The following is a 26,134-nucleotide window of genomic DNA, read 5'->3' on the forward strand; positions in this document are numbered from 1 at the left end:
GGATAGCACAGTCAATCAAAGATCTTCTTTCCTCTTTTGGTCTAATACTAAAGAATGTGCCTTCAAAGATGTTCAAAACTGGTGCTTACATAGGGGAAAATATTCACAAAACACACACATTTTCTTGTAAATAGAAAAACAAGGATCACAATGCAGTCTGGAAAGACCAGATTGAGTTTTGATGTGGAATTTAGAAATCATTGAAAAGTTTCATTTTTGAATTAATGCTCATCCCTAAACAACATTTCTTCAGTCAAGCTCAAGCCTTCATCTTATGCTCATAAACTCCTGCTGGTATTTCCTCACAAGGTGAAACCCATAGAATTGTTCACACACTAAGTAAAGAAAAATTATCTTCTGATCTGAAAAAAAACATCAAAAAACACTAACAAAAACAAAAAATAATGTTTGTGATCCGAGCTGCTATTCAGAGCCAAGAAATAATTCTCATCCCTGTTATTATCCTCTCCACTGTAATTTGTGTTTACCCCTGAGAAAGGAACAGAGGATTTGCAGAAGGCTAGAAAACAACCATGAAGCAAGAAGGAAAGTGGTGACATTAACCCCTCCTTTTGTGCCATTCGTAGCAAGAAGCTGGCAGGGCTCTGTCACTTTGATCTCTGACACTCGTTTCTTCAGGCCTTATAAGCCAGAATTCAGGAATGTATTGGCATTCTCTGTTGACTGTCTGAGGCATGGATTTTGGCCCCTGTTGCTGCTGTAAAGAAAGGAAATTGGTCTCTGTTGATGAAATATATTGGCAAAATCATATGCCAGCCAAGGGAGCCTCCAGAACCAAGCAGAGGCTGTAGATGGATGCAGGTGCTGTTGCATCTAAAGAGAAGTTTTGCTGCCAGAATACTGGGCTGGTAGTGCTGTTGTTGTTGCTTCTGCTTCTTTATTGGGTGTGTGAAGTAGATACCATGAAATGCCTCCTCTCTGATCCTATCCCTGTTCTACATGAGTCAAAGCTGTCTGGGGACCTCCTTATTGGTGGGATGGTTTCTGCAATCAATTTCTATTTTGGAGAATTTTCATTCAAGGAACATCCTTCGCAGGAGTTCTCGGAGTGTATGCGGTAAAAACAAAAACAAAACTTCCGTGCTTGCTTGCTTGCTTGCTTGCTTTATTTATTTATTTACTTATTTATTTATTTTCTTAATCGCCCATCTGGCTGGTCACCCGGCCACTCTGGGCGATGTACAACAGTACAATTTAAAACAGTGGAATTATACATTACAACATTGTTTAAAATACTCTAACCCACCCCATTTGAAGCTGGCCAGATGATAACCGTAATTACTGTAAACAGAAGCGAATGCTGAAGGATCATAGAGCTTTTCCTTTCAGACAGACATCGTTTTGACTGGTGGTAACTAGGGATGTACGAATCCCTTACGTGGCTCCATGCAGGGGCATCCACAGTGGGGGGGAAGTTCTCCGTCCCTCTCCCTGGAATCCTCCCTGGCTGGCTCTGCTCTGTGGCGGCTCCGCGGAGCCGCCGGCCGGGGCCGTCCACAGCCAGACTTCCGGCCACAGTCGAGCTGCTTCAGCTGCAAATAGCGGCCGTCGTAGCGGCCGCCATTTTCGTCCTTGCAAGCAGCCGTGATAGGCTACGTAATTATTTATGCAGCGTATCACGGCAAAGAGCAGGGACACAAATGGTGTAGTGGCTGCCATTTCCATGGCTGCCTTTACCGTGATAGGCTACGTAAATACTTACATAGCCTATCACGGCAAAGAGGACCATTTCCACCCCTGCTCTTTGCCCTGCTCTTTTATGTAACATAAATACTTACGTAGCCTATGATGGCTACAAGGTGCAAATGGAGGCTGCAGCAGCCTGGCTGCGGCCTGCTGGGAGACCAGCCGCCACCGCCAGAGCTGCCACCGGAACCACCGCCGGAGCTGCCGCCGCCGCCATGTCCACCCCAGCTAAGTTCCGTTGTGGGGGGATTTTGGTGGGGGGTGGGAGGCCATTCTGCAACAGATTCCGGGGGAGCTGGATTCTTTAGAATCCAGCCTCACTGAAATCTGTGGCGGAATTCTCTGACATCCCTACTGGTAACACATGTACATATTCTACCCTGCATATCCATGACTTCTTCCTCTCATAATGAGATATGTTACTGTGGTGTAACACTATGCCATTTGCACCCCTCCCTTTTGCCATAATAGCCTACGTAAATATTTACGTAGGCTATCACGGCCAAAAAAAAAAGGGAACACAAATAGCGGCCGCCGTAGCTGTGATAGGCTATGTAAATACTTACACAGCCTATCATGGCTATAGTGATGAAGCTAATGGCGGATGTGGCCACCATTCGCAAGTCAGTGCGAAGGGCAGCAGGTCGTAATCCCGTTTCACATGCCTTTTGTGTGGGGGCAGGGGGGCCTCGTTCTGCCATGGATTTCGGGGTGCCGAATGCATTGACATTTGGCCTCACCGAGTTCTGTGGCAGAATTCTCTGACATCTCTAATAATTAGATAAATGAAACCACAATGTCCATTATGGATAATGTTGGCACACAAAAATGGCCAGGGCATGGCAGATGTTTTGAAAATTAGTCTCTCTAATAGTGAACAGAAATGTACGCCTACAGAAAATGAACTAAAATGGGGTCACTGAGAAATAGCAGGGAGGAAATAGTATGCTTGCAAGACTGAAGGTTTGCAGTAGTATAGAGCATCTTAAATCCACATGCTGAGAAGGCAAAAAATTCCACTAAATCTCAATGGTAATTGTGCATGCTTATGAGGAAATGTTGAGTGTCAGCTAGGGGAAGAAAAAAAAACTGCAAGCTTTGCAGAAATATAGAGCATTGTAAAATCCATGTTGGGAGAGGCGAAAAATTCCCCTAAATCTCAATGGTAATTGTGCATGCTTATGAGGAAATGTTGAGTGTCAGCTAGGGGAAGAAAAATAAAAGAAAAAAATAAAACAAAACAGGAAAACCAGTAGGTGGGGGATAATATCCAGGAGGAGGACATGGCTTTCTGACTGGCACCTTGAACAAGAGCTTGGAGGTGAGGATACACAGCAATATTTTATTGCAGAACCCACTTGTTCCTCCAAAAGATACATGTTACTGCTGCTGAAAAAATGTGCTTGTACATATGGTGGCAATCTTGCATATTTTTAAAGAAATGCATGCCAGAAATCTGGAATTGGGCATACATTTACTAGATTCAAAATAGATATCCCATATTGTATTTACCTTCTAAAATGCATTTCTTGAAATGCTGTGTAAATGATGTTTTATTAGATGAAAGGCTCTTTCATATCCAGAATCCACATCTCTCACCAGGTTAACTTCTGCATTTTACCACCTCATCTATGTCTCTGTGCTTTCTCCTGCCTCATCTATCAGAATACAAATGGTCATTTTCTTTCTACCTTGTAGCCACTCTAATATATTCTCCTGAATTCTCATATTAAAGACAGCTCACATTTGTATGTCTTACCTTCAAATTAATATTGCTGCACCTCCCCCCACTTAGTGGTCTTCTCATAAACTTTCTTTCTACTGGCCCACTTAATGGGTTCTCAATATTGATAATGCTCCCTCCGCAACTACTTTGATCTGATTTCATGGTTAAAGCAAACTGGGAAGAACTGCACTAGGATCATAATTCTTTAGGCCTTTCACTGCTGCATGAATTTGCTGCACAGTCTGAAGCACGAGCACAGAACTTGTGTCACTCCAGATGTTGTGGGACTCCAACTTCAACCATGGCCAGTCAGGAATGATGCAAGCAAGCAGTAGCACAACAACGTTTGGTGGGCAACACTCAAGCTCATCAAGCTTCTTTGAGTTCTGTTGCAAAGCTCGTTTGGGTTTGTATTGGTATCGGATTCTGAGATTTAAGCCATGGGTTCACAAAACATTTATCATGTCCTCATGATTCATCACTCATTGAAGTTCGGGGGTCCGATGCATTACATTGTCATCTTCCAGGGCAGCTCCTGCTCTTTGCAACAAACTCTTTGTTGTGGTTGTTGTGATTGTTTTCCATGATGATGGAAGTCTGGCATTTTCCTCCTCTGCCTATGAACCGTGGTAAATCTCCTGTATGGTGCACGGATGAGACGGTGGTTTATTGCAGCAATAGCACAATGCCATCTGGTGGCTTTATACTTGGGATGGCGGAGTATTCCGCCATGGATTTCAGAGAAGCCGAATGCCAGTGCATTCGGCCCCCCGAAATCTGTGGCAGAATGGCCTCCTGCCCCCCGTCCCCCGCGGAATCCCCCCCAGGACAACACTGACCTGGGGCAGATGCAGCGGATCCGGTGGTGGCAGCAGCGGTTCCGGCAGTGGCGGTGGCTCTGGCGGCAGCAGCTGGTGTCCTGGCCAGCCATGGCCGGGCTGCTGCTGCCGCCATTGCCATCCTTGCAGCCGTGATAGGCTATGTAAGAATTTATGTAGCCTGTCACGGCAAACCCCTCCCCCCAAAACCACTGAGCGTATGCAAATGGTGGCGGCTACAGTGGCCGCCTTTTGCGTTCCCTGTTTTTCGCTGATTTATCTTACGTAAATATTTACGCAAGATAGATCGGAAAAAATGGGAACGCAAATGGCGGTTGCCATAGCAGCTGCAATTTGCATACGCTCAGGATTATTTTGGGGGGGGTTAGCCGTCATAGGCTATGTAAATTCTTAAATAGCCTATCACAGCTGCCTGGCTGGATGCAAATGGTGGCACCTACGGTGGCCGCCATTTGCATCTGCAGCAGGCCGTCTGAGGCTGGAAATCCGGCTGTGGACAGGCCGGAGCAGGCTGTTGAGGATTCCGGGGGGGGAGGACCGGATCGCCTCCCCCCCATTGAGGATTCTGGGGGGAGGGATGGAGCGCCTCCCCCCCACCACAAAAGATTCTGCGAAAAGGTAAGTGACTTTTATACATCCCTACTTTATACTTAAACATATAGAACTTGCCCAGAAAGAAAGACAAATCATAAAGGAGAAGACCACATGCAAATGAGCTGATGGAAATTAGGGATGTCAGAGAATTCCACCATGGATTTCGGGGAGGCTGAATGCCAGTGCATTTGGCCCCCCCGAAATCAGTGGCAGAACGGCCTGGCGGAATCGGTGGCGGAACATCTGCTACGCTATTTGCATTCCCCTTATTTTCGCCATCTTAGTCTACGTAAATCTTGATGTAGACTAAGACATGCCAAAATAAGGAACGCAAAATAAGGAACCCATTTGTATATGCGCGTTGTAGTTGTTTTTTTAAGTCAGACGTGATAGGCTACGGAAACATTTATGTAGCCTATCACGGCTGACTGCAGGGATGCAAACGACAGAGGCTACGGCCTCCGCCATTTGCGTCCCTGCTAGCCAGCGGCCGGATGTCCGGCTGCTGGCAGAGCCCGCTGGCGGCTCCGCAGAATCCCTACAGAGCGGAGCCAGCCAGCCAGGATTCTGGGCTGAGGGACGGAACGCCTCCCCCCCACCATCAACATAATCCACGAACAGGTACGTGACTTTCATACATCCCTAATAATCCCAAAAGGAATCTGGAAGCAGAAGCCCTGATAAAGTTTGGGATTTATTAAAAGCCTTACTTTTACATAGATATTCCTCTATCCTTTCATGCAAACCTTCCCAAATGTATGAACCAATTATGTTCATTTTGAAAATGTGCACAGTTCTGTAAGCATTTTTCAAATGCACATATTCCTAGGGATGGCGGAGAATTCAGCCCCCCGAAATCCATGGCGGAACGGCCTCCCACCCACTGCACCCCCCCCCGGATTTCCCCCGGGTCAAAACTTACCTGGGGCAGATGTTCCGGTGGCAGCGGCTCCGGCGGCAGCTCCGGCAGCGGCTCCGGTGGTGGCTGGACTTTCGACCAGCTGCCGTGGCCACCATTTGCATCTGCTGTTTGCAAAAACAACAACAACAGCATACGCTTTTTGCAACAACAGAATACGCAACAGCAAAAAATCCAACAACAGCATACGCAAATGGCAGTGGTACGGCGGCCGCCATTTGCCTTCCCTATTTTCGCCATTTTATCCTTTGTAAATATTTATGTAGGATATTACGGTGAAAAAAAGGGGAATGCAAATAGCGCCCACTACATTATTTGCATTCACGTATGATAAAACAGCAAAAAATTAGGAAGGCAAATGGCGGCCACCGTAGCCGCTGCCATATGCGTACGCTGTTTTTGGTTGTTTGTTTTTTTGCCTGCCATGATAGGCTATGTAAATATTTACAAAGCCTATCACAGCAGCGTGGCTGGATGCAAAGGGCGGCCACTACATTGGCTGCCATTTGCATCCGCAGCAGCCCATCCATGGCCGGAACTCTGGCTGCAGACGGCCCTGTCTGTCTGCTCTGCAAAGCCAGCCAGGCAGAATTCTGGGGGGGAGGGCCAGATCACCTCCCCCCCATCAAGGATACCAGGGAGAGGGATGGAGCACCTCCCCCCCACCGCGAATCACATTTGCGAAACTGTAAGTGACTTTCGTACATCCCTACATATTTTTGAACCCATTTGTTGTTCTTGATTGAATTGCATTGTACATCTGGAAATGCACAGACTGCAGAGTCTGTGGACTGGATTCAGGTCCAGTCCAAGACACTGCAAATCAGTTACGTTTTGTTAAAAAAGAAGAACATAAATACATTTATCAACCATCCATTTCAAGTTTCCAAACCTGTGCCCAAAAAATATACAGAGGGTGTATGAAGCAGATGCAGTTTCAACAAGTGCAGAAAGATGGTAATGATTTCTGGATTTGCCTCAAAACCCTTGGGCATAGCTGTGGACGGTGCCTCCAACAGTGTGATAATGATCTAGCAGTATGTCCTGCACATAGGGATGTATGAAAGTCAAGGGACTTACCTTAGGCAGATCTTCCTGGTGGCGTCAGCTCCGGCAGCGGCTCCGGCGGTGGTTCGGCGGCGGCGGCGGCCGGTCTTCTGACCGGCTGCCACCCCCGCCGCCATTTCCAGGTAAAAAAAACCAAAAAAACAAAAAAAAGTGATAGGCTATGTAAAGATTTCCATAGCCTATCACGGCTAGATTTAAAAAAAAACACCGTGATAGGCTATGTAAATGTTTACGTAGCCTATCATGGCTGATTTAAAACAAAAACAAAAACATGCGCATATGCAAATGGCGGCGCCCATGGGCGCCGCCATTTGCTTTCCTTATTTTGGCACGTCTTAGTCTACGTAAACATTTACGTACACTAAGACGGCGAAAATAAGGGGAACGCAAATAGTGTAGCGTCTACGCTATTTGTGTTCCCCTTATTTTCACCGTCGTAGTCCACGTAAATTTTTACGTAGACTAAGACATGCCAAAATAAGGAATGCAAATGGCGGCGCCCATGGGCGCTGCCATTTGCGTAAGCACATTTGTTTGGTTTTTTTAGTCAGCCGTGATAGGCTACGTAAACATTTACGTAGCCTATCACAGCTGACTGCAGGGACGCAAACGGCAGTGGCTACGGCCGCCACCATTTGCGTCCCTGTTAGCCAGCGGCCAGATGTCCGGCTGCTGGCGGAGCCAGCCGGCAGCTCTGCAGAATCCCTGCGGAGCAGAGCCAGCTGGCCAGGATTCCAGGGGGGAGGAATGGAGTGCCTCCCCCCTGGCCAGGATTCTGGGGGGAGGGACAGAACACCTCCCCCCCTGCATCAGCATAGTCCGCGGAAAGGTAAGTACCTTTCGTACATCCCTATGATAGGGTGATTCGCGGAAATCCTAACCCAGCTGGCTTTGTTCCACGGCAACTCCGCGGAGCCACCGGCCAGGTACATTCTCAGGCACCATGTGGAGCCTGCAGACGCAAATGGCAGTGGCTGCCATTTGCATTCCTGTTTTTTGGCTGTCATAGGCTACACAAATATTTACGTAGCCTATCACGGCAAAAAAAACAAGGGCTCAAATGGTGGCCGCTACACCCTTTGCGCCCCTGTCTTTTTACCGTGGTAGGGTAAGAAAATATTTACGTAGCCTATCACGGCCTCTGCAGGGATGCAAATGGCACTGCTGTGTTAGCCATGATAGACTACGTAAGTATTTACATACCCTATCATGGCAAAAATAGGGAAGCGAATGGCGGCCGCAGATGTGGCCGCCATTCGCAAAGCAGAGCGAACAGCACCATGTAAGTGTCCTGTTTTGCGTGCCTTTTGCAGGGGGGGGGGCGGGGGCTTCGTTCCGCCACGGATTTTGGGGGGCTGAATGCACTGGTATTCGGCTTCACCGAGATCCATGGGGGAATTCTCTGACATCCCTACCTGCACGTGACTTTGTTTGTTCTGCTCCATACTTCAAAAGATTCAGAATTAGGAATGTCAGAGAATTTTGCCACGAATCTTGGGGAGGCCAAATGCCAGTGCATTCGGCCCCCCGAAATCGGTGGCGAAACGGTCTGCCACCCCCCCGTCCCCCTGGGACAGGATTTACCTGTGGCGAATCTTCCTGGCGGCGGCGGCGGCTCCGGCGGCAGTTGGGCGGCGGTGGCAGCTGCAGCGGCCAGTCTTCCAACCAGCTGCCGCCGCCACCATTTCCAAGTTTAAAAAAACAAACAAACATGATGGTCTATGTAAAGATGTACGTAGCCTATCATGGCTAAATTGTAAAAAACACCGTGATAGGCTATGTAAATATTTACGTAGCGTATCACGGCTGAGTAAAATAAAAAACACAAAATGCGCATACGCAAATGGCGGCGCCCATGGGCGCTGCCATTTGTGTTCCTTATTTTGGCACGTCTTTGTCTAAGTAAACATTTACACAGACTACAGTTAAAGTAAGGGAAACACAAATAGCATAGACGCTACTCTATTTGCATTCCCCTTATTTTCGCCGTAGTCTACGTAAATGTTTACGTAGACTAAGACATACCAAAATAAGGAACGCAAATGGCGGTGCCCATGGGCACCGCCATTTGCATACGCGCGTTTTTTGTTTTTACTCAGCCGTGATAGGCTACGTAAACATTTACGTAGCCTATCATGGCTACTGCAGGGACGCAAACAGCGGCGGCTATAGCCGGCCGGGGGCGCCGCACAATACCCACGGAGTGGAGCCGGCCGGCCAGGATTTGCGGGTTGGGAGGGACGGATCGCCTCCCACCCCCGGGCAAAATTTCAGGGGGAGGGACGGAGCACCTCCCCCCCAGCATCAGCATAATCCATGAACAGGTAAGTGACTTTCATACATCCCTATTCAGAATGGAACGTTTGGGAGGAATTACTGAAGGACAAGAAATGGAGGGAGCAATCTTATCGGGATAGGTGGCCACCTCCGAATTCAGAGGCAACCCTCTATCCAATGCATGGTTGGTAGAACATGGAGTGTTTTTTCTCCTCTGAGCCCTGGCTGACCTGCATTCGTGGCTAGACAGCCGATTTTGGCTGTCTTGCCATAGGACTTTGCAGTGCGGAGGCAGGGGGAGGCCGGATGACACATAGGAAGCATCAGAACATCACTTTCCACACTCCCACCCCTGCATGATCCCAGGAATGCCCCCTTTTGCCCCCTCCACACTGCTCATCCAAGCAGGGAGTGCGGGAATGATCCACACTGCCTGACAGCCAGTGGGGGAGGGGTGGGGGACGCTTTCTGGGAACCGATCTCAGAGTGTGAGCTCCAAGGTCAGTTGCCAGAAACCAAACAATCCTATGGCCTTCTAAACACTGTCTCGCGCATGCTATGGGTATTTAAGTGTAAACCATTTCCACTACATGTGTTGATTCCTTCCGAGTATCATTTCTCATGCACCAGAAATCTAATTTTGGCTTAAGAAAGAGAACAATATATTCTTTTAAAGCCATCTGTAACAACTGAAAGTACATTCTTAAAACCAAGACCTAATCTTGAGCAGTGTGGACAAAGGCTGTGGTAAAAGATCTCTGTGTTTTGTCCAATTCTCCAAGTAAAGAGTATTTCTCTCTATTTGCAGGATGATGACAAAGTTCTACCAGCAAATCTTGTCCTTGGCATTTGCTGTTAATGAGATCAATGCAAATCCCAAGATCATACTGAATGTCACACTTGGATTCCGCATCTATGACAGCTACAATAATGCACGGATGACCTATCGTACCACCATGGCTCTTCTCTTCAACACCCATCAATTTGTCCCCAACTATAAATGTGATACCGACAAAAAATTAATAGCCGTCATTGGGGCACTTGCCTTTGATACCTCACTCCACATGGCAAAAATCTTAAATCCCTACAAGATTCCACAGGTAGGATCTGTGCACTGGGGTTGTGAGACCTTCACGGCTCATATGTAATGCTTTCTATTACTTGACTATATGATCAAGGTTACAGAAGTTTAGAAAGAGAGAGACTGAAAAGCAAAGTCTTCTTTGATATTTAAATTACAACACAAAATGAGAGAAGCAGGAATGGGGGAGGAAGCAGAAAAGTCAGCTTCTTTTGTCAGATTCCTTTCTCAAATTTTCTATCATTCTCTCCCTATCGTGATGGCAGAAGAATCATTAAGTATGGATGTGCAAATCAGCAAAATCCAAGCTCATTGAGGTTCTCTGAATTTTACCTCAAACAAATCAGGTTTCTGTGCATTTTTCAAAGTGATGTATTTTTCCATGATTTTTCCATGTATCAATATCTATATCTATATATATAAGACAGAAAGACTAAAAATAGAGTATTCCAAAATATATTTAACCTAAATGTTTCTACATCCACCCTCATCAGTCTATATACTTGAATATATCTATTCAAATGTGCACATTTTCTAATTACATCACAAATGTGGAAATATCCCATCTTTGACCACAGACCGAATCTGCGTTTGAGATTGGAGGAGCAAACTAGGTAAATTCTAGTCAAACACAAGCTAAAATTAATTTCCTGAAGGGTGGAGCCCTGTGCATGTTTAGACAGAACAAAGTCCCAAACTTCCCAGCATTCCCCAAACAGTTATACTTGCTGGGAAATGCTGCGAATTGTAGCACTTTTTTTCTGTCTAAACATGCCCAGGATTGTACCCTAAACATCCCGTGCTTAACACCAGGGAAAAACTCCCAAGTCAAGTTAGGATTTGCCTTAGAAAATATCCATTGTTTTATATTACACAGACACACTCAGGCACCCACTTAACACCGCTCTACAATGAGACCATATTTTATTTCAAACACACCAGCTACATGAAAAACAACAAGTGAATTATCAGACACATGGTGAAACATTGAACTCTGACATGGAAAACAACATCTTCCCAGGACAAAAACAGCAGGACTCATGACAGGAGGAATTCCTGCTAGATAGGAGAAATGATTCTGAATGGCAGTACCACCACGACCACCACCAAGCCCCAACCCTTTGACAACACCAATGTTCTGGGCAGCAAAGAGAGGAGACCACCATTCCATTCTCTGTCTTCCCTTATACACACCCATTAAAACACTGAGATCTTTTGAGGAGGCCTACTGGTTGTTCTGTAGGAAACAAAACGTTGCCAGATAGTGGTGCGTAAGAGGGCCTTCTAGTCGCTGATAGCTCCCAGCCTTTGGAAGAGTCGCCGACGTGTGGTTCCAAAGACAGAAATTGTGCCAAATTAGTTGTTTCCTGATTTAATGTGAACCACGTAGAGATTTCAATGTATAAATTGGCATTGGAATATTTTAATAAATACATAAATAAAAATTGTGGGTGAACGCCAGCATATAAATACTGTGAAATTAAATACATTAAATAGCAGCTTTTCATATGGTACCTTATCGTATGGATAGATTTGTGTTTCTAATGTAACTTATCTCCCAGTATGAATGTTACATAAAATACACCTTTTGACAATTTATTTCATTGAAATCCTTTCTCTTCTGGTTATTTTTACTCCTTTCAGCTCACGTATGGCTCCTTTGCCCCAGCAGTGAGTGAGAGGATGCAGCTCCCTTCCTTTTACCGCATGGTCCCAAGCGAAGTCCATCAGTATAACGGCATTATCAGCTTGCTAAAGCATTTCGGATGGACGTGGGTTGGGCTCTTTGTGGTGGATGATGATCATGGAGAACTTTTCTTGCAGGCCCTGGAGCCTCTGCTTTCCCAAAATGGAATCTGTTCAGCATTCACAAGCCGAATCCCCAGCCAAGTACACTTGCGTTCTCCAAATGAAGATAATGCTGTGGCAAATAATCTCTATCAATTTATCAATTTTCGGAAATCCAGAATATTTGTCATCTATGGTGAAACTTTTACCCTTATGTATATATGGTATTTTACAATTGGTATAAGAACTCCTGGATATGAGCAAAATACATTGGTTGGAAAGGTGTGGATTGTAACGGCACAGATTGATTTTATTCTAGCAACCATAAGACGGGACTTTGATTTGCAGGTGTTTCAAGGTGCCATTTACTTCTCAATTCACGCAAATGAACCTTTGGGGTTCCAGAAGTATCTTCAGATCCTGAAACCCAACTGGGCAGAGGCAGATGATTTTCTCAAGGAGTTCTGGGAGCAAGCATTCGACTGTTCAGTTCCAGATCCCAGGGTGCTCTACAAGGTTGCTGGGAGATGCAGTGGGGAGGAGCGGCTGGAGAGCCTTCTCGGGCCTTTTTTTGAGATGCGCATGACTGGCCACAGCTACAGTATTTATAATGCTGTCTATGCTGTGGCATATGCTTTACATGCCTTGTACTCATCTAGATCGAATCACAGAGCAACACTGCATGGCAGAGAAGGTGAACTTCAAGATCTGAAGCCTTGGCGGGTAATGGCTCCATAACAGTATGAGTACATTCCCATGAATAGATTAGCACAAAGTTAGACAGTATCCAACTTTCTCTTCACTGAAGAATTGGTCAAAGGTGTAATACGCCTTGTTCATTCATAAACACATATTGGATCGCATTTCTCTATCCTTGCAGCCAAACCGGAAAGAAGTAGGGATGTCAGAGAATTCTGCAACGGATCTTGGTGAGGCCAAATGCCAGTGTATTCGGCTCCCCAAAATCCATCATGGAATGGCCTGCCACCCCCCTGCCCCCCGCGGATCCCCCTGGGATGAGACTTACCTGCGTCAAATGTTTCGGATGGCGGCAGCTCCAGCAGCGATGGCAGCGGCGGTGGCTGGTCTTACGACCGGCTGCTACCGCTGCCATTTGCAGTCAGTGGTTGTTGTTTTTTTCCCCCATAGACGTGATAGGCTACGTAAAGATTTACGTAGCCTATCATGTCTGGGTAAAAAAAAGAAAAAAGCGTATGCAAATGGCAGCGGCTACGGCCGCCGCCATTTGCGTTCCTTATTTTTCGCCGACTTAGTCTACATAAATATTTAAGTACTAAGATGAAGAAAAGAAAGGGGAACGCAAATAGCATACTGGGTGCTACTTGCATTCCCCTTTCTTGTCTTTGTCTTAGTCTACGTAAATATTTACGTAGACTAAGACAGCGAAAAATAAGGAACACAAATGCCGGCGGCCATAGCCACCGCCATCTGCGTACTCGTTGTTGTTGTTGTTGTTTTACCCAAAGCCCTCCACCAGATATCTGGTTGCGGACAGCCCTGGCCTGGGCCTGGCTGGCTGCTCCGCAGAGCCGCTGCGGAGCACAGCCGGCCATTGAGGATTTCAGGGGGGGGAGGACCAGATTGCCTCTCCCCCATCAAGGATTCCGGGGGGAGGGACAGAACGCCTCCCCCCACCATGGATGGAATCCGTGGAAAGGTAAGTGACTCTCGTACATCCCTAGAAAGAAGCAGTAATTTTTCATTAGTATGTCACAAAAAAATCTTCTTTTTTCTGATGAATTTGCATACAACAATGTTTGGGATCCAGCCCTAGTCATTCTTTGAATAGACACAGTGAAATCATTACATTAGTCATGTCTAATGTTTCCCATTAATTTTGGTGAGTGTGCTCTGTGTGTCCATGTCTGGATGCAACCACAGAACAGTAAGGGAAGGCATTTTGGTTTTCTATGTGAAAACATCAATAAGGCTTTATTCTGTTTTCCTTTCTTTTCCAACTAGCTCCACCCATTTCTTCAAGGCATTTCCTTTAACAACTCTGCTGGAGAAAGAGTCTCTTTGAATGATCATGGGGAAATGGAAGGGGGATTTGATATAACAAACTTTGTCACATTCCCAAACAAGTCCTTCCTTAAAGTGAAAGTTGGATGGGTAAATCCCAATGCCGTTGAAGGAAAAGTATTCAGCATTAATGAGGACACCATTATTTGGCACAGGAGTTTTAATCAGGTGTGGATTCAATGGTATTTAATCATCATGGGAGGCGCACTGTTATGAGGGTGTGTGAAATGGGATCCAGAAGCAGAGATACACTTCACTGTCTGAATTGACCCTGTCAAGTTAGAGCCACATGTTACACTACAGAGAGACATGGAGGAAGTCAGGAATGATGTCCAGAACCATGGTAATTATTTACTATGCCTTGATGAAACTTTGGTAAGGCTTAGAAAAGGCCAGAAAAAAACAAAATGTGGGATACAATAGGACTCTGGACCTTGAAATTACTCTCCAAATTGTCTGGAGGGATGTTGGAGAAATCCACAACACAACCAAATGATTTAGGATTTTCATGAATCTGACCAGCAGATTCCACAACAGACCAGCTTTCCCCTGTCAGGGGAATTCCATGGATTTGTGGACCTGTTTTCAAACTTTCTCAGATCTTGCACAAATATTGTGATAGAAAAATATGAGAAACAAACAAACAACGGGAAAAGATGTGCATTTTCCCCACAGGCTGAAGTGTGAAAATGCACCTTTGAGGGGAATTTGCAGATTTTTGGAGACCAATTCAGGGACCAAAAAATAAAATAAAAATCTAATTCCGGTGATGGGAGGATGACAGAACAAAAGGCGCCTGACAATCCCCAAAACACAGATGGAGCTGATTTAACACAATCCGTACATCACTAATTGGCTGTCCCTGAATTTCTGTGATGAGTCACGCAGCAAAGTTAGCCATTTCTTTCATTGAGCTTTTAAGTATTTCTCGGGGAACCATCACATGGTAAAAGTAATATTTGCCATGTCCCAGAAAGTTCTAGAAGATGCTTGCATGTACCATGTTCTGCATCTTCCATGCCAAGTGATCACTTTTTTAAAAAAGAAAGTTCTGTACCAGCTAACGTTCAATAAATGTTTCCAATGTCTCCTACTGTAAATGTTCTTCGTCTTTATGGATAGGTCCTGCCCCTTTCTCTCTGTAGTGACTCCTGCCAGGCTGGATCTCAGAAGAGAAAGAAGGAAGGGGAGAAATTCTGTTGCTATGATTGTAATCTGTGTCCAAAAGGGAAGATTTCAAACCAAACGGGTAGGTGATGTGATGCATGAAATGTTACACCAGTTAGGATTCATACTGTACTACCATTTTTGAACTTCTAGATTTCCTAGCCCACATGCAACCACTTGGTAAGGGTCAGGGCTATATATGTATCATCATGTCCATTTGCTAGAACTCCTGATTGTCATCTGAGCTCAGTAGTAGACCATGTATTTATTTGTTTGTTTGTTTTTCATGCAGAAGGTCCCAGGTTCAATTCCTGGCATCTCCAGGTAGGCCTGGAAAAACACCCACCTGAAACCCTGGACAGCTGCTTCCAGTCAGTGTTGACAGTACTGGGCTAGATGGACCAATGGCCTGACAGGATATAAGGCAGCTTCCTAAGATCCAAAGATCCAGCTGATGTCCAAATCTCAGTTAAGACTTTCCTCATTTGGGAAAGAACTTCTGATGGACGTTAACCATCCATTCGTCTAGGTTGTATCAATGTTTGTAGTCAGATCATCAAATAGCCAGTTATGAAGACACTAAATATTTGATTAATATGCTCTGATTTCTTAGAAGGTTATTATAAGAAATCACCATTGCATTTATTACAATTTATTTAGTTCTGATATTACTAGGCTGTCTTTCAAGGTGAGAGCCCTCCCAAGGGTGGGCTCCAACAGAAGACAACCCCCTCCCCCACACACATAATTGCACCTACAACCCAGAACAGTCTGATAAAACGTAGTCGGGGAATGCCAGGGAACACAAGTAAGTCTTCAGGGATTTCCTAAAAGCCTGCACTGTTGGGGTGGGATGGACAGTTGATGCTGACCCATTCCAGAGGTGTGGGGCCACATGGGATAATAAAGGGGAGGAGAGGAGAAGAGACGACAGGATAATAAAGGATCAGATAATAAAGCCAAGATCTGTCCTGTCCAGACACGATTACATCGGATTTGTCCTGTCCAGATAATAAAGGATAGAATAATAAAATGACAGGATAATGTGTCCCATACAGATAATAAAGGACAGGATAAGAAAGGCAAGATCTGTCTTGTAGAGGTAGGGCAACAGATGGCCTACCTGCCCAAGAAGGATTAAGCATTGTCCTGGGTCCTGTTTCCACAACAATGGAAGGAGAAGAATACAGTGGCTTACTTGCATTTTTCGGGGAGCCACTTTTGGTCCCGGCAAAGCTCCACGGGGCTGTGCATCGTCCCATTTTAAGTCGCTTCTCCAAACATTCTTCTGGGAAGGGTGGTGGTGGTGGTGGAGTGAACATCATCGAGTGGCAGAGGCTGTTCAACCAATAAGAGAGCCTTGCCCCCAAAGCCCCCCCTTTCTCACTAACACAGATGAAAATTAGAAATTACTTCGGATGTACTCAAGAGAAGCCTCTAATGAGCCACAGTCTTTCTGTTCTGTTGCTGTGCTTGATCGCTGCAACGGGGTGTGGGAAATGAATTGCTTCTGATTTGGAAGAGAAGGCTCATTGAGCAAAATGTTACTTCTGAGTAGACACTAATTGTTTTATGCTGGGAATCACAGGGATTGGAGACAAGAAATACCCATTGAGCAGGATCAGGGTAAAAGACGCACCTCTAGGCAGGGCTGGCATACCAGAGGTCAATGACACAGGTTGGGCACACAGCCACTATACCGGGGAGAACACAACTTGAAGAAAAGAATCAGACTTTAAACACTCTCAGGAAATCTGTGTTTTCCCTGATAAGCTCAGCGGTGGGGGTGGGGTGCTGGATGGCCATGACGTCATCTATCCCTAATGACCTCAATATGCATTTGGCTTGGAGTAAATCACTGGTCCCCTTCATGGATCACTGCCTTTTTGTGGTGAAGGGGCTTGCGTAACTCAGTGAAGCCATAAGCTATGACGTGCAGGGCCACCCAAGACGGACAGGACATGGCAGAGAGTTCTGACAAAATGTGGTCCACTGGAGAAGGAAATGACAACCCACGCCAGTATTCTTGCCAAGAAAACCCCATGGAATGTATCACAAGGCTAAAAGATATGATGCCGGAAGATGAGCCCCTCAGGTCGGAAGGTGTCCAATATACTACTGGGGAAGAGCAGAAGGAATTTCCAAGTAGCGCCAGAAAGAGTGAAGCGGCTGGGCCAAAGCCGAAAGGACACTCAGCTGTGGATGTGTCTGGTGGTGAAAAGAAAATGCGATGCTGTAAAGAACAATATTGTTTAGGAACCTGGAATGTCAGATCAATGAATCAAGGTAAGCTGGAGGTGGTCAAACATGAGATGGCAAGATTGAACATCGACATCTTGGGAATCAGCGAACTAAAATGGACAGGCATGGGCGAATTTAATTCAGGTGACCATCATATCTACTACTGTGGGCAAGAATCCCTTAGAAGAAATGGAGTAGCACTCATAGTCAACAAAAGGGTGGGAAAAGCAGTACTGGGGTACAATCTTAAAAATGATAGAATGATCTCAGTACGAATCCAAGGCAAACCATTCAACATCACAGTAATTCAAGTCTATGCCCCAACCCCTGAGGCTGAAGAAGCTGAGGTTGATCGTTTCTATGAAGACCTACAACACCTTCTAGAACTAACACCAAAAAAAGATGTCCTTTTCATCATAGGGGATTGTAATGCTAAAGTAGGAAGTCAAGAAATCACTGGGATAACAGGCAGGCATGGTATGGGTGTACAAAATGAAGCAGGACAAAAGCTATTAGAGTTTTGCCAAGAGAACACGCTGATCATAGCAAACACGCTTTTCCAACATCACAAGAGACGACTCTACACATGGACATCACCAGATGATCAATATCGAAATCAGATTGATTATGTCCTTTGCAGCCAAAGATGGAGAAGCTCTATACAGTCAGTCAAAACAAGACCTGGAGCTGACTGTGGCTCAGATCTAGGGATGGCGGAGAATTTCTCCCCGAAACTTCGGGGGGCCGAGCGCCAACGTGTTCGGCCCCCCGAACAAGTTTCGGGGAGAAATCCCCCGCCCCCTGCCCCCCCCCGGGACGGGACTTACCTTCCCTGAATGTCCCTCCCGGCGGCGGGTCCGGCTGGCGGTTCGTCCGGTGTTCGAGAGGGGCGGGAGCGGCAGCCAGTCTTTCGACCGGCTGCCGCCCCCGCCATTGCAATCAAAGAAAAAAAAAAAACTGTCCCCTGATAGGCTACGTGACGATTCACGTAGCCTATCACGGCTAGATTTGCAAAGTCAGCCGTGATAGGCTACGTGAATCGTCACGTAGCCTATCACGGGTGACTTAAAAAAAAAAAAAAAAAAAGCGCGTACGCGAATGGCGGCCCCCATAGGGAGCCGCCATTCCCATTCCTTATTTGGTCGCTGTAGTCTACGTCAATCTTTACGTAGACTACAGCGAAAATAAGGGCAACGCTATTTGCGTTGCCCTTATTTTCGCCGTAGTCTACGTAAACATTGACGTAGACTACAGCAACTAAATAAGGAACGCGAATGGCGGCTCCCTATGGGGGCCGCCATTCGCGTACGCGCTTTTTTTTTTTTTTAAAGTCACCCGTGATAGGCTACGTGACGATTCACGTAGCCTATCACGGCTGACTTTGCAGATCTAGCCGTGATAGGCTACGTGAATCGTCACGTAGCCTATCAGGGGAATTTTTTTTTTTTTTTTTTTACTTTCGTGTTCGCGGCCGGGCGAGGCGGGAAGCCTCCTCCCCGGCCTGAATTTCGGCCGGGCGAGGCGGGAAGCCTCCCCCCCCAGCCTGAATTTCGGCCGGGCGAGGCGGGAAGCCTCCCCCCCTGGCCTGAACTTCGCGGGGGGAGCAGCGAAGCGCTCCCCCCCACCGCGAAAAAGCTGCGAGAAAAGGTAAGTGACTTTCGTTCACCCCTACTCAGATCATGAGCCTGTTGTTGAAAATTTTGGCTTAAATTGAAGAACGTAGGGAAAACCACTTAACGATTGAGGTATGACCAAAATCATATCCCTTATGAATATACAGTGGAGGTGATGAATAGATTTAAGAGATTAGACCTGATAGACAGAGTGCCTGAGGAACTATGGACGGAGGTCCGTAACATTGTTCAATAGGCAGCAACGAAATCCATCCCAAAGAAAAAGAAATGCAAGAAAGCCAAGTGGCTGTCTGATGAGGCTTTACAAGTAGCTGAGGAAAGAAGGGAAGTGAAAAGCAAGGGAGAAAGGGGAAGATATAGCCAACTGAATGCAGAGTTCCACGGAATAGCAAGGAGAGACAAGATGGCCTTCTTAAATGAACAATGCAAAGAAATCAAGGAAAACAAGAGAATGGGAAAGACTAGCGATCTCTTCAAGAAAATCGGAGATCTCAAGGGAACGTTTTGTGCAAAGACGGGCATGATAAGGGACAATGAAGGCAGGGACCTAACAGAAGCAGATGAGATTAAGAAGAGGTGGCAAGAATACACAGAAGAACTATACAGGAAAGATCTGAATGTCCCTGATAGCCATGATAGTGCGGTCACTGAACTTGAGCTGGACATCCTCGAGAGTAAGGTCAAGTGGGCCTTAGGAAGCATGACTAACAACAAAGCTAGCGGAGATGACAGTATTCCAGCTGAGCTATTTAAGATCCTAAAAGATGACGCTGTTAAAGTGCTGCATTCAATATGCCAACAAATTTGGAACACTCAACAATGGCCGCAAGACTGGAAAAGGTCAGTTTACATTCCAATTCCAAAGAAGGACAACGCCAAAGAGTGTTCAAACTACCGTAGGCTTCAGCAGTATGTGAACCAAGAACTACTGGAAGTACAAGCTGGGTTTCGAAGAGGCAGAGGAACTAGAGATCAAATCGCCAACATTCGCTGGATGATGGGGAAAGCAAGAGAATTCCAGAAAAACGTCTATTTCTGCTTCATTGACTACGCTAAAGCCTTTGATTGTGTGGATCACAACTAACTCTGGCAAATTCTTAAAGTGATGGGAGTACCAGACCACCTTACCTGTCTCCTGAGAAACCTGTATGAGGGTCAAGAAGCAACAGTAAGAACCAGACATGGAACAACGAGTTGTTCAAAATTGGGAAAGGAGTACGACAAGGCTGCATATTGTCACTCTGCTTATTTAACTTATATGCAGAGTACATCATGAGGAACCCCGGGTTGGATGAATCACAGGTCAGAATTAAGATTGCTGGGAGAATTATCAACAGCCTCTGATATGCAGACGATACCACCCTAATGGCAGAATGCGAAGAGGATCTAAAAAGCCTCTTGTTTAGGGTGAAACAGGAGAGTGCAAAAGCTGGTTTGAAACTCAACATTAAAAAAACGAAGATCATGGCATCTGGCCCCATCACTTCCTGGCATGTAGAAGGGGAAGAAATGGAAGCAGTGACAGATTTTACTTTCTTGGGATCCAAGATCACGGCAGACGGTGACTGTAGCCATGAAATTAAAAGACGCTTGCTCCTGGGGAGGAAAGCTATGGCAAACCTAGACAGCATAGAAAGAAGCAGAGAAATCACCTTGCCGACAAAGGTCCGTCTAATCAAAGCTATGGTTTTCCCAGTAGCATCATATGGCTGTGAGAGCTGGACTATAAGGAAGGCTGAGCACCGAAGAATTGATGCTTTTGAACTGTGGTGCTGGAGAAGACTTTTATGAGTCCCCTGGACTGCAAGGAGGTCAAATCAGTCAATCCTAAAGGAAATCAAACCTGAGTGCTCATTGGAAGGACAGATACTGAAGCTGAAGCTGAAATATTTTGGCCACTTAATGCAAAGAGAAAACTCTCTGGAAAAGACCCTGATGCTGGGAAAGACTGAAGGCCAAAGGAGAAGGGGACGGCAGTGGATGAGATGGCTAGATAGCATCACCGATGCAATGAATATGAACTTGACCACACTCCGGGAGAGAGCACAGGACAGGAAGGCCTGGCATGCTATGGCCCATGGGGTCACAAAGAGTCGGACACATCTGAACGACTGAACAACAACAACAAATCACTGGTGGAAACACAGCCCTGGGCACAGCAGCCACCTAGGCTTCCTCGGTTGGAAATGGGAAGAAGAGCTGAATATTATCCACAGACTGATGACACTTCAGCCCAAAATACCAGGTCACTCCACCAAACAGTTTCATGTAGATGTTAACAATAATGGGGAAATGAACCCTTGCAATACATCACAGGTGAATGGTCAAGGGATGGAACAAATGTTTCCCAAAAGCACTTTCTCATACCGCTTGCTCAAGAAGGATTGACACCACTTTAACACTGTGCCCCTGAAGCCCAAACCAGACAAATGCTCTAGAAGGTTATTATCGTTGATGATATCGAAAGCTGCTGAGAGGTTCAGAAGAACCAAGGGGCTTTCCCTCCCCCCACCCCACATCCATTTTCTGGCATAAATCATCAACAGTGCAACCAAGGCTGTTTCCATCCTTTAACCGGCTTTGAAACCTGACTGAAATGAATCTACATAATCGCTATCATCCAGCACTCTTTGGACTTGCAAGTCCACCACGCACTCCAGACATTTTCCTGTCATGCCTGACCCTAACAACAGCTGGGATAACCCATCAGATGAAGAACTCAACCTGGCAGATTGTACCCTCCATGTGGGCCCTCCTGATGAAAGGGAGACCCAAAGCACGTCTGACATCTGGGGAGAAGATTCACGAGGCCCTTCTACAGAAGTGCATTCTGACGGACCTCAAGATGGCACTCCTGAGGCACTATTCCTCACCAATGGTAACAGAGGGAAACAACAACAATAACAACAACAACAACAACATCTACAACAACAACAACAACAACAACTGAATTTCCACCCTATCCTCAAGTGCATTGACACCAGAACGTGGAGGCACAGGCTGGCATGCAGACATGAAGGTTGAGCCTCAACGATCATAGTTGCTTGACTCATCCTGAGTAAAGGTCTACTGAGGAGTAAAGTTATGCTTCCTGAGTAAAACATCTACCCAAAGGAGGACTTGCTGCTGTCTCTGTCAGAAGGGCTCTGGAAACTCTGGCTATATCAGCACTTAGTTGCGTCACTTGGCAGGACCCTTATCATGAGCTCCAGTGCCATGAACCCTTGTTTCCCTAACCTTGTTCCTTGACTGAACCTCCATTCTACTGAACTTTGGACCTCTGCTTGACACTGCTTCTTGGTACCCACTCTCCCTTGCTGGGAATACTGTGACCATTGGCTCTTTACTGACTACTCCTACCTTGCATTGTGCTCTTACTGGACTGGTGCTTCTGTTCTTGACCCCGTGCCTCTTGGATTAGGCTCTCAAATTGCCCTACAACCTGGGTCTTTTCCAGGCAAAGAAAAACACTATTCAAGAATTTTTAGTTTGACACTGGACGGTAGTTATCCAGAACCAGAGGATCAACACTTGATTCCTTCAACAAGGGCTTCAACACTGCTTCGTTCAAAGCTGCAGGGATCATTTCACTGCCCCCAAGTAGAAATTGGCCACCTCACAGGTCTAAGTATCCAGCCCAGCTCCAGAGTATTCCACAAACTAGGGTGGAGAGGAATCCAAAAAGCGTGATGTTGGCCTAAGTCCTCAAAGCAATTTCTCCTTGTCTATAGGTTGCACAAGCTGAAAGGTATCCATAAAACAGCTAGCTGGTGCACTTCTGTATCCATTTCAGACTTTGTGAAAACAAGAACCTCCAAGTCGGCATGGATATGAGTGACTTCATCTGCAAAATGTCAAGATAAAATGGCAGGCCTTTGAGGGTTCAAGCTGTTGTATCCTATGCAGGGAGGAAGAATCCTGAAGATCCCCCTATTATGAATGACCAGGAATGCTCTCAGTCAGGGATGGGTGAGCTTTCTGGCCTTGAGGGCCACAGGCACTGAATGTGCTGGGTGACAAGTGCCTCCATACAGCCATACATATTCGTCCGTCCACCAACACAAATATCAATTCAAATGAATCTGGATGTTGAAAGGTCACTTTCTTGACCTGAAATCAACTGATGGTGTCCCCAGGACAAGTTTAAAGCTTCTTCCACTAACAGTGATCCTGATTCCTGACTTTGATAGCTAGTTCCTCAATAGAAAACAGTGATATCAGATAGCAGGATCATATCTCTGTAGCAACATAAGCCATCATTAGTTGAAGACGGGGAATGAAGTTTTGCTGAAGTTAAAAAAAAAAGTACATAAATAATAGGGATGTACAAAAGTCACTTACCTTTTCCAAAGTTGACATTCGTGGGGGGGGGGAGGCGCTCTGTCCCTCTCCATGAAATTCTGGCCAGGGGGGAGGCACTCCTTCCCTCCCCCCCAAATCCTGGCCGGCCTGCTTCGCTCTGTAGGGATTCTGCGGAGCCGCCGGCCAGCTCCTCCAGCGGCCAGACATCTGGTCACTGGCTAGCAGGGACGCAAATGGCGGCGGCCATAGCCACCGCCGTTTGTATCCCTGTAGTCAGCCGTGATAGGCTACGTAAATGTTTACGTGGCCTATCATGGCTGATTTAAAAGAAAAAAAACACGCGTATGCAAATGGAGGCACCCATGGGCGCCACCATTTGCGTACGCACGTTTTTTTTCTTTTGAATCAGCCGTGATAGGCTACATAAATATTTATGTAGCCTATCACGGTGTTTTTTAAAAATCTAGCTGTGATAGGCTATGTAAATCTTTATGTAGCCTTTCACATTTTTTTTTTTTTTTACTGGAAATGGCGGTGGTGGCAGCCGGTCAGAAGACCGGCCGCCGCCGATGCCACCACCGAACCGCCACCGAACCGCCACCAGAGCCACCGCCGCCAGGAAGATCCGCCTAAGGTAAGTCCCATCCCAGGGGGTGCGGGGGGTGGCGGACCATTCCGCCACCGATTTCAGGGGTCCGAATGCACTGGCATTCGGCCTCCCTGAGATCCGTAGTGGAATTCTCCGACATCCCTAATAAATAATAAAGTTGATAGGGTGAGTCATGATGTCTGGAAACTTTCTAAATGATTGGGATTTAGGACAGTATTTGACAAAGCTGAAAGTTTCTAATCATTAGCACCCATGAGAGTATAATTTTGGAATAGTAGTGTAACAAATAAAGGTTTGGGAGTTGGCCATATATACCTTGGGTAGGGATGTATGAATCCCTTACCTGGCTCCACGCAGGGGCATCTGTGGTGGTGGGGAGGCGCTCCATCCCTCCCCCTGGAATCATCAACGGGGGAGAGGTGCTCCGTGCCTCCCTCCGGAATCCTGCCTGGCCGTCTCCACTCCATGGCCAAGCCGCGGAGCCGCCAACCGGCTCCAGCCGCCCGCAGCCAGACATCTGGCTGCTGGGGTGCCCTGCAGGGACGCAAATGGCAGCTGTCATAGCCGCTGCCATTTGTGTCCCTGTATTGAGCCATGATAGGCTATGAAGAGGAGGAAGCGAATGGGGCCACAAGACGGCCGCCATTCGCAAAGCAGCGCGGACGAGAGAAGGTAAGTGCTCCATTTCACATGCCTTTCGTGGGTGGAGGGGGCAGGGACTTCATTATGCGAAGTGCACTGGCATTTGGCCTCACTGATTGCCGTCACAGCATTCTCTGACATCCCTAACCCTGGGGTGGGACGGGGGAGACAAAGAGGATGGGTATACATGAGCAAATTGGTTTCTTCCTCAAGATGATCCCATTGGGAATAAGGCAAAATCCTCTTACATTTGAAAAAAGCATATTCCAGAGAGAAATTAAATAGATGACTCCTCCTTCTTTCTTTTCCAGACACAGATGACTGTTTTCAATGCTCAGAAGATCAGTATCCAAACAAGGACCGAGATCGATGCATCCCTAAAGTTATCAGCTTTCTGTCCTATGAAGAACCATTGGGGAGAAGTTTAGCTTCTGTTGCTCTTTCCTTTTCCCTGATCACAGCTTTGGTGCTGCAAACTTTTATTAAGCACAGAGATACCCCCATAGTCAAAGCCAACAACCGGGGCCTCACCTACACTCTCCTTATCTCTCTCCTGCTCTGCTTCCTCTCTTCTTTGTTCTTCCTTGGCAAGCCTGGCCAACTGAGCTGCCTTCCCCAACAAACATTGTTTGGTTTGATCTTCTCCATGGCTGTTTCTTGTGTCTTGGCCAAAACCATCACAGTGGTTGTCGCTTTTATGGCCACCAAGCCAGGGTCCAGCATGACGACGTGGATGGGGAAAAGGCTGGCCACCTCCATTGTCCTTTCTTGCTCCCTCATTCAGGCTGGCATTTGTGTTGTGTGGCTCAGAACCTCTCCCCCATTCCCAGATTTAGATATGCACTCAGTCACTGAAGAAATCACTTTGCAATGCAATGTGGGCTCTGTCTTCATGTTTTCTCTTGCCCTGGGCTACATGGGACTTCTGTCCATCCTTAGCTTCTCGGTGGCTTTCCTGGCCAGGAAGTTGCCTGACAGTTTTAATGAAGCCAGGTTTATCACTTTCAGCATGCTGATATTTTGCAGTGTTTGGTTGTCTTTTGTTCCTGCCTACCTAAGCACCAAGGGCAAATACATGGTAGCTGTCGAGATCTTCTCCATTGTAGCCTCCAGTGCTGGATTGTTAGGCTGTATCTTTCTGCCCAAATGTTACATTATTCTCATCAAGCCTGAGATGAACAGCAGGCAGCAGCTAATAAGGAGAAGAAAATAAAGCATCAACCTGTTCAATTAAAGGTGTTACTTTCAACACATGGAGATAGTGGGGTTACTCTTCAGAGCTATGAGGTTGGGATTCCAGACATGCCAGTCCTGCCCATCTTTTTCATATGTCATCTTTGTGTGTCATCTGAAGGAAAGGTAAATCATCAAGTCCATTTTCTTTCCCCTGCCATTTCAATTGGATGAAGTGTCATTTCAATCCTCGTCCCCCAGAACCATGTCTTGCAGCCCTCAATTGCAACTCGCTGTGAAGCCCTCTCCAATGGGTCAACTGG

The 26,134-nt window shown here is 46.3% G+C and overlaps 1 protein-coding gene across 1 annotated transcript; it reads left to right on the top strand.

Moving 5' to 3' along the window:
- The first annotated feature begins 812 nt into the window (after window positions 1-812).
- LOC146342853 (vomeronasal type-2 receptor 26-like) lies at window positions 813-25,851 on the top strand. The gene is made up of 6 exons (XM_084808038.1): window positions 813-1,078; window positions 9,939-10,230; window positions 11,856-12,722; window positions 13,983-14,210; window positions 15,165-15,291; window positions 24,950-25,851. Exons 1-6 carry the CDS (start codon window positions 813-815, stop codon window positions 25,849-25,851), a joined length of 2,682 nt encoding a protein of 893 aa, XP_084664164.1.
- The last annotated feature ends 283 nt before the right edge of the window (window positions 25,852-26,134 follow it).

This window comes from Heloderma suspectum, chromosome 6, assembly GCF_057233095.1.
Source record: "Heloderma suspectum isolate Gila_16-S chromosome 6, 16-S_ref, whole genome shotgun sequence".
NCBI lineage: Eukaryota > Metazoa > Chordata > Lepidosauria > Squamata > Helodermatidae > Heloderma > Heloderma suspectum.

What these genes read in the sequence shown, in the direction of transcription:
- LOC146342853 (XM_084808038.1), top strand. Translation starts at nt 813, where the DNA reads ATGGATGCAGGTGCTGTTGCATCTAAAGAGAAGTTTTGCTGCCAGAAT. An exon ending in AAGATCTGAAGCCTTGGCGG is followed by an intron (nt 12,723 to 13,982) that starts GTAATGGCTCCA and finishes TTTTCCAACTAG; the next exon opens with CTCCACCCATTTCTTCAAGG. An exon ending in GGCACAGGAGTTTTAATCAG is followed by an intron (nt 14,211 to 15,164) that starts GTGTGGATTCAA and finishes CTTTATGGATAG; the next exon opens with GTCCTGCCCCTTTCTCTCTG.